This window comes from Setaria italica, chromosome IX, assembly GCF_000263155.2.
Source record: "Setaria italica strain Yugu1 chromosome IX, Setaria_italica_v2.0, whole genome shotgun sequence".
NCBI lineage: Eukaryota > Viridiplantae > Streptophyta > Magnoliopsida > Poales > Poaceae > Setaria > Setaria italica.
The window spans coordinates 3,679,738-3,688,587 of NC_028458.1; the positions used below are offsets into that span (position 1 = coordinate 3,679,738).

At 40.2% G+C, this 8,850-nt stretch overlaps 1 protein-coding gene across 1 annotated transcript; it reads right to left on the reverse strand.

Moving 5' to 3' along the window:
• Position 1: 1 nt before the first annotated feature.
• Positions 2 to 7,324, reverse strand: LOC101764039 (cullin-4). Its single transcript, XM_004981453.4, has 17 exons — positions 6,961 to 7,324; positions 5,849 to 5,964; positions 5,419 to 5,765; positions 4,277 to 4,457; positions 4,058 to 4,180; positions 3,612 to 3,899; positions 2,927 to 3,052; positions 2,244 to 2,345; positions 2,100 to 2,153; positions 1,840 to 1,946; positions 1,619 to 1,679; positions 1,402 to 1,533; positions 1,177 to 1,314; positions 1,020 to 1,100; positions 853 to 933; positions 399 to 479; positions 2 to 312 (listed from the first exon to the last, which is right to left on the reverse strand). Exons 1-17 carry the CDS (start codon positions 7,322 to 7,324, stop codon positions 199 to 201), a joined length of 2,496 nt encoding a protein of 831 aa, XP_004981510.1. The 3' UTR covers positions 2 to 198.
• Between the last annotated feature and the right edge of the window lie 1,526 nt (positions 7,325 to 8,850).

Here is an 8,850-nt window from a genome sequence, read left to right on the forward strand (position 1 = left end):
GTAAACGGATACATGCATTATGCTTACTTTTTATACTGAAAAATCGGTCTCGTGTACAGACATGTTGCAGCTGCTACAACTCCCTCCCGGAGAACAAAAACAGGAAAGAACAAGGAACTGGATAATAAAATAATTTACAGTGTCTTTTTTTTGCCAATAAAGTGAGCACGATCTCTTTGACGATACACCAAAGCGCTGTCAAGCCAGGTAGTTGTAGATCTGGGGGTTACTCCTGTCTCGCTCCAGGTACTCTCGGTCGATCAAGCTCTCGATTCTTTTCTTGATATCCGCTGGCTTAACCGGGAACTTGAGCTGAAATGAGGGAAGAAGTTAAACAGGTTCAAGTTAACTGATAGGTAAATAATACACACGGCCAAATTTATATTCTGAGGTGCCACCTGCTGGTAAAGCTCAGCTATTAGAAGGGTGTGGCTGAGGACCTTCCTCGTCTTCATTATTCGAACGATGGCCGCGTCGACCTGCGTAGAACCAAAAGAATCTTGTCAAATTAATGCGTTATAAATTCGCAGAGACATAATTTATAGATCTATATATTCCCATAATGATTATGATAGGATAACAGGAAAATGAAGTTCCATAAGCTAGAAGATAAAAAGAATGAAGAAAAAAGCGGTTCCAATCTACCCATAGTATGGTGTTGAAATTAATATGGGGGGCAGATTTTATGTCATAAAGCATGCACATATCAACTGAGCAAGCGCAACATGTTGTTCAAGCTAACTATGTACAAGTTCCAAGGATAACCGATTACAAATACACATTAAAAAACTAGCTGCCTTTTCTGCAGCTAAACTGCCAGGTTTTTCAATTTGCTATCGAGAGTTAAAGTACCTGATACTGCCGGTCCTGAAACACCCTCTCAGTGGTGCTTGTGTTTTCTTCTACTGTCTCCTTCATCTGAATAGCATTTACCTGGAAGTATACAACAGCAGTTCAAAGTTTAATGGCCTAACAAAATCACACCATACCACGGCCAAAATGAACAAAACAAATACTACCTTTATGCGGTAGAGGGGAGCACTAAATTCTTCATTGAATACAAACTCATCCTTATCCTCTACATCTCTCCCTTTCGGTATCTGAGGACACAAGTTACAACTTACAACTAAACTGCATACTCAAAATGCAAAAATGGTGAAGCAAAAAGGATCACACCTTTTGGAGAACACGAACTTTACCACATGCAAGTGATTGCAGTGTTCTTCTCAATTCTTTATCCTCGATGCCAGTGGAATCTTTGATGTCGAGAAAGCTTAGTTTTTGTGCGTCATTGAACAACATCAAAACCACACTCTGACAACAGGAAAGTTGGAAAAAATATAAATTATTGATCTTAGATGGTTACAACCAATAGGGACTGAAAATGGGATGAAAATGCACCTGAAATAATGACACAGCAAGTTCCTTTTTGCCTTTGGGAAAGTCTGCTTTCAAGACACAGTGTCCCAAAGAATTTTGCCACATTAAACGCCTTCCACTGTACTTGCTCAAATAGAACTCTTTAAATATATCCTGTCAAAAGGGGGGAGAGGATCAAGTAAATATCCAGACAAACTCATTAAAATATTTACTACCACCAACAAGGCCATATACTAACCTGATACACATTCAGTTCGTGCGGGAGTTTCACGTCCATTGGTGGATATGTTGGCCAATAGCTGTAAGTTACAGGTTTATCAGAACTACAACAACATGACCAACAACATCAAGAGTAGCACGTTGGCATGCTTAGCAACTGATATGCAATAATCCACTGCAGAGTTGGTTCACAATTTACACAGCTTTCGTATCAAAGCAATGGGGCAAAAAAATGCTTACCCTGTTGTAAGCACATGGACACTCATTTCAATGCCAGAGGGAAGCTTTGTCCTAGCTTGAGATGATTGCCGGAACGAATCATTTATTTCTTTCGATAATTCAATGTCCTACGAAACGAACAAGCACATCAAATGTTACAAGGGAACTGAATCTATATAAAGAAATATTGATAATTTAGATGAACCTAACGATACAAGTATACGAGTTTGCAAAATAAGATAGACTAGAGAGATCATCAAAGTAATAACAGCCATCGCTACCTTGAACATGCCCTCCAGCTTGTTGGTAAAGTGACTTCCACACTCAGTTTTGAGCTACAAACAGAAGCATATTGGTTAAGTTGTCCACATACGTTGGAACCTGTGAAAAAATTACAATTTCAACACTAGGAAAGACATCATTACTTTTGTGATCATTGATTTCTCGGCATCTATCGATGCGCTCTTCCCAAGCAGCAACCTCTTAGCTAGATCCTTTTTGTAGAATGCCTCAAATACATCTTTACCCTGCACATGATGAAATATCAATATAAAATGAAGAATTCCTTTTAGAGTTAGCACTTTTGGTTATCTAATAAAATATTGTTTTCATTATTCAACAAATTTATTACATCATATACTAGTATTTCCAAGGGGCTTGGCGTTTCCAAGAAGCCAAGTAAGGTAGGCTCCTCATGATCACCTAAAAAGTCAAGCCAATATGACCTTTTAGAGTTAGCACTTTTGGTTATCTAAAATATTTGTTATTTTCATTATCCAACAAATTTTTACATCATATAGTACGATTTTCAAGGGTCTTGGTGTTTCCAAGAAGCCTAGTAAGGTAGGCTAAAAAGTCAAGCCAATATGACCTTGTTTGGGAAGACCCAAACCTATAGCATCTACAGTATTAAGCTTAAACCTTCAATAAATCCTTTGCAAAGTTCTTATTCCCCCAATACCTTGCCAGTACATAAAGTGCAAATGTCAGCAAAAGGGCCCCATATCTCTAATGCATCTAGCATGCAACCGACAAAGTTCTAGAAATTATATTGCTGATCAAGGAGAAATGCAATTTAATTTTCAAATGAAATAGCTCAATAACTTACTTGTATAAACCGAAACAGGACCAAAACTTTGTCGAGGATACCCTCCAGCTCTTCTTCTGAGGTCCCTTTATTGCCAGCTCGAAGTTTCTCATCAAGAAACTTTGCAATCAATTCAGCAGGTCGATTCTGTTGACATGAAAACGAGCATGGACCTCGTCACTTATTTGGCAGGAACAATTAGAACAAAAAAAAATCCAAATTATTGTATCAACTCCTTCCATTTCTTTCTATAAGGCGCACTATGGTATGAGAAAGTCTTTCAAATTATACTTTGTCCACTAATTTCTCTTATAATATATTGTCAGTTGCTATGGAACTAAACCTTACTCAAATATATTTGAACTAAGAACCTAGTGAAGTAGTGACACACCCTCTGTATACTAAGCATGTGAATACTTTGATTAATTTTTTGTCAAACTTTAGGATGGACTTTATTCGAAGCCTAATATGCCCTATGTACTGAATTGGAGAGAGTATGTGATAACAAAAAAATTTTGGAAGAAACTGTTTGTTTCAAGGATCTTAATTTTTAACAACATGGTTGCCATCATAACCAGAGAATAATAGATAAGAGGATAGAAATAAAGATAGAATGATTTCTATGAAAAGAATTGTATTGACATTCATACAGAGGCAGTAATGTAATACTGAACACAAGTCAAGCAGAACGATAAACATCACATACCTGCCGTAGATTGATAAGGTGCTCAAATGAATCTTTTATGGTATTGGAGAAAGCCTCATTCTTGGCAAAACTTTCTTCCAATATTTTATCCAGGGATGCCTTAAAATCCAGAAGAAATGGAACCAATTCTTTATCCTTTTCTTCATCCACAATAATTCCCTGGCCAGTGGCCCGTATATATGCACTAAGAGCTAGTTTTAGCAGCTCAACAGCATTAACCCTCTGGAAAAGGTTGTACATCCTCGAGAGGTCATTTATACGATTTGCATCCATAAGCATTGTGAACCCCTGAAAACACCACGCACAAAAGAAACAGACATACACACAAAAAAGCCGGTGAGTAAAGCATTATTGCAGTACAAGGATCCCATGGCCAATAAGATACGTATAAAATCATGCTTCTCAAGCTGCACACAAGAAACTGAATTATAAAAGCAGATGTTCACCTTCTCAATAATTGCGGATGTATGTCGCTCCAGCAATTGCTTTTCAGTAGTTGCAATCAGTGGCTTCCGCGTGTTAGCTTCCAAATATAAAATACACCTTTCATGTTCTTCTTGCAACCTCGACTGCACAATTCAGGTGCATATTACCAGTTAAATGGTGTGCCCGACTGGTTGTACCTGAGTAAATAACATAAATAACAGAAGGAAAACTATCCTTACCTCCACATGCTTCAGGTAGTCTGGAATATCAGATTGTTGCATATATTTAACACCTTCGGTAGCATAAAATTCAGAAGTGCATTCAAGGAAGGGCTTTTCAAAACTCTCAGAATACATTCCCAGAGCAGTAAACATCTTCAGAAGATGGCTAAGTAATGTCCTATCTATTGCTTCACCAAGCCTGATCAGAAAAGAATAAATATATTGAATAGCCATATTTATAGTTGACAGGACTATTAATAATTTGAGACAGACGGTCCTTCAGTTCATAAGTCCAGTCATATAAAATGTGTTCCGCACACATATGCAATTACCACAGCTTGCACAATCAAAACACCATTTTTTTCACTTCTTGGCCAAATTGAACATATCTTAAAGTCTGAGTACACTGTTTTAGTTCCTCATTCAACCTAGCAGAGGTACCAAATTAAACTAACATACAAGTGTGAATTTGGAGGGGGAAGTAAGTGGTCCAAAACATCATAGATGGCATCGAAATTTCCATGTTAGCACAAGAAGTGAAGGCGTAATGTTTTTAACATCTTCATTATACCAGAAACATATATTCGTATGAACTTGGGACATAATAGTAACATGAAGCAAATATACTGCACGATAGTTTGCCAGAAGGGCGCTGAGATTTAGTGGCCTGTGGATCAATAAAGATTGTAGCATGGGCATCAGAAACATGATCCTAATCTACATACAGTAAAAATATACAAGTACATGGGCATGCTTCTATGACCATCCTCTGCAGATTCCAGTATTAATAGCAACATCTGTTTTGTTCTATCTCCATCTCCTCAAAAGTTGTTTCATGTTAAATAAACAATATCCATTCTGTATTGGATTTTTGTTGTTGAATTAATGTAAACAGTACAAAAAAATATGTAGGTTTGAAGTGTTGGACTGAATGCTACAGAATTCGTATTAAAGGCATACTACCTCAAATTTGGAATATCCAAAATATAAGTACTTTCTAAGACTGGAAAAATCATGACCCTACATTCTGATGCAACCAAATGCAAAGCAGATCTTGCCTTGTATCATCAATTAACCACAAAAGTAAGTTACAGACAGAAATAGATTAGAACATGACATACACATCACTAACAGAATTTATCACAAAAGAACAACCATACCTCTCACTCTCAATCAATCTGAGAAGGCCAGTTACAGTTTTGTGTTCGATCTCCGGGGACAGTGATAGATGCTTGCGGAAGAGCTGCAACCCCATATCCCACACAGAACAAATATTTGCAACATTCTTGACATATTTTACATCAAGAAGTAAAGCAATACCACGAATAATCAACATCTGATCACAAAAATCTTGCCATGTTCTTTGGACCAGAGACAAAAATACAACCAAATCTGGGCTTTGACCCACTAGTGCTGATATTTTTTCGGCTATGTGTATTTCACATTCTTTCTTGATTCGTTCATATAGGTTTGCTCCTAGCTTGTGTAGACAAAGATCACCGGCAGCCTACAGCACAAAAACATTTATTAAGTTTTCTAATGCTAATGTAGGAGCATGAAACATTGGAGTGTAAGCAACAGGAATACAACCTGATAGAGTTTCTCAACATCACATGAAAGTTTCTGTTTCAGAAAAATAGCTGTAATAGCATCCTTCAAAATCGCCCATGTATCCTCCTCGAAATTTTTGGGCAGTTTCGGTTGACCTGATGCATGCAAAATGACCAGGATGGCATTTAGACATAGTGATGATGACATTTAGGCAAAGGTTGTAGAAAGAATATCCAATGATTTCTGAAATTCAAATATACATGTTCAGCATGTTGCATATATGTGTTACAGTGTGAATTTGCCAGCAACTGGTGTGGTAGTAAGTGAAAGGAAATCATAAAATAGTGTGCGCTTAAGGAACAATGAATCATAATGACTCTCAATAGTTCCAAAAAAACTAAAGTTCCCGTTTCCAAATATTGGGGTGGCCAAAGCATAGCTGCCAACAAATGCTGCGTGATGATGCTTGGTATATTAATCAAATAGGAATTGAGCCGAGCTCAGCAAGTTGAGTTGAGGCATCAGTGTACACCCCCACCACTCTTCAGCTAGAATTTGGATTTCGATGCCTATCCCTTCTTAGTGAAAAACAGATCCTCCTAGATTGGCTCTCTCTTTTCTATATTAATCAAATGCATGGGAGTATCTATTTAGAAAGCCAGCCAAACAGTGTGACACAACGAAGTATGTACTAGAAATATACAAGCAAATAACTATGAACAAATCCCTCTGCTGATCAGTGTGATGGTATGAAAAAGTAAGAAATCTCAAAAGCCCCAAACAATAGTCAATTTCCCAGAAAGGAAAACCTAATGTACTGTAGTAGGCTACAAAACACCACTATTTCAGAAACAGTGTACAGATCTAGCCAATTTCCATATTGCGAGCATAAGAGAGCTAATTTTAGGCGGGTCGGGTTGTGGGATGGGAGTGAGGGCACGCAAGTGATCTGTGAACTGATAGTTGCTGCTAGTGGATTTAACCCTATCAGGCTAGCACCAGGCAACGGAAAAAACTTTGAGCTAGCCCGCGAGCTGACTAACAATTTATCCGAAACAATAGAATTGGCATCAATTGCGGCCACATGGCCATCTGTGACCATCAACCACACGTGGAGTAAGCAATTCGGCAGACAGAGAGTGGGGGCGCACCTATTTTGATGCGGAGGGGCTTGCGGGCCGACGTCGACGGCTGCGGGAGCGTGGCCTTCTTTCGGAAGAGGTTGGCGGCGACGCCCGCGGAGGCCTGCGCGCTGGGCGCGGGTAGGTCCTCCTGGTCCGCGAGCACCATCTCCGTGTCCTCCTCGCCGTTCGTTCGCCCGCTGCCACCGCCGCCGGCGGCGGCGACGGCGGCATCAAGGTGTATGCCGTTCTTCTCGGTGGTCCCAGCGGAGGAGGAGGCGGCGGCGGCGGGGTGCTTGGCCTTCTTCATAAGCGGCGGCGCAGGGGAGGTCAGGGAGGGGGATGCGGTGGTGGACGAGAAGGGACGCTTCGAGGCGGCGTGGGGCTGAGACATGAATCAGGCGCCGACGGGCATGGCGCGGCCGGAGGCGGCGGGGAGGCGGCGGCCGGCGCGAGGGTTTTGGGGGCGAAGCCGGCGGTGAGGTGGCGGAAAGGGGAACCGGAGGGAGCGAGAGAGATCGGGTTGGGGGAGGAGGGTTTCGCCTCCTTTTTTTTCTTTTCTTTTTCTTTTCCTCTTTTTGATTTTTGAGGTGGGACTCGGGAGTTCGGACTGTGTGAGCGACTGATGAGCGTGTAGTTGGTGTGCGAATGTGGGCCACTGGGCCTCTCTCACTCCGTGGGCTTTTACAGAATTGATATTTTGGCCTTCGAAGTCAGAAGCAATGCTTAAAAGATAAATAATAATTTATAACTTTTTTGCTTACCTGTCAATTTGTGTGTCTACTTAATTTGTCTTGTCATTGCTAGAAAAAAATTATACTCCCCCCATCCCAAATTATAGGTTATTTGACTTTATTAGATTTATAGACTTTATTATACACTTAGATATACCCTATCTAGATACATCTAGAAAAGCCAAAACGACATATCATTTAGAACGGATGGAGTAGAGCATAACTCAAAGAGTTATAACTTACATTTGCACGGGAAAATGCATAGAAAGCTCCTGACGTTTTAATTGACCAGTTTGTCGCCAATATATATTTTTTCCAGGTTTTATTAGTTAGAAAGAAACAGATGTTAGTGCATCCTAATGAAGCTGCGGGTTTTGTATGGTCGCACTCAACTAAAAAACAAAAGTTCCTTAATGAACTTCCGTGTGGTTAATTTTCAAGCACCTGTCCTTAGGGGAAAATACGACATTCCAGAGGGTTCATATAGTTGTCACGGACTCACGTTTTGTGGTGACCACCAACTTTTTTTGCCATACTAAGTACTTGCAAAGTGAACTATAATTACATTATTACATAGAAGAAGCTTTGCAAGTGCTGATGACATCATGTGCATTGGGTGCAAGCACACATTCAAATCTTAAGCCATGCAAGACCAAAAGAAAATCAAATTGAAGATGATAGATATGGAGCAGAGTGTATATGTGATATTTGCACCAGGGGTGGAATTTGAAATATCAGTGTCGTAACGCTATTTGTATAAAATGGTGTCATCAAAATTAAAATTAAGGCATGTTTTCGCCGTCGCCGCGGAACCCGATGGGCTGCTTCCTTGGCTGCTTCGGGGGGGCCAAGGAGCGCCGCCGCCGCCGCAAGCGGTCTCCGGCACAGTCCCCCAACGGCCGCGCCCGGGTAACTGACTCGATCCGCTTCCTACTTTGGCAAGCCCCTTTTAAATATGCCTCCGCTACAAGTGAGAAATTTGCTCTCATATAAGTGAGCCAAAATCTTACATGTTTCTCGCTGGCAAGTCAACATGGTGTAGCAAGCAAAAGGATCCAAACTATAGTATGCTAGGTGTTGAGCTACTACAGTTATGGCAAATTATACTTATTTAACCCAAGCGTCATACACTCTTTTCTTTAATTCTTTGATTAACTGTGTCGTACCCTCTCCATTCCAAATTATC

Bases quoted from the DNA above. Each gene is read 5' to 3' on its own strand.
- LOC101764039 (XM_004981453.4), bottom strand. From the start codon at position 7,324: ATGTCTCAGCCCCACGCCGCCTCGAAGCGTCCCTTCTCGTCCACCACC. The intron at 1,947-2,099 runs GTAGCGATGGCT...TTCGTTTCGTAG, and splicing joins AGCTGGAGGGCATGTTCAAG to GACATTGAATTATCGAAAGA. The intron at 1,680-1,839 runs GTAAGCATTTTT...TGTAACTTACAG, and splicing joins GTCCATGTGCTTACAACAGG to CTATTGGCCAACATATCCAC.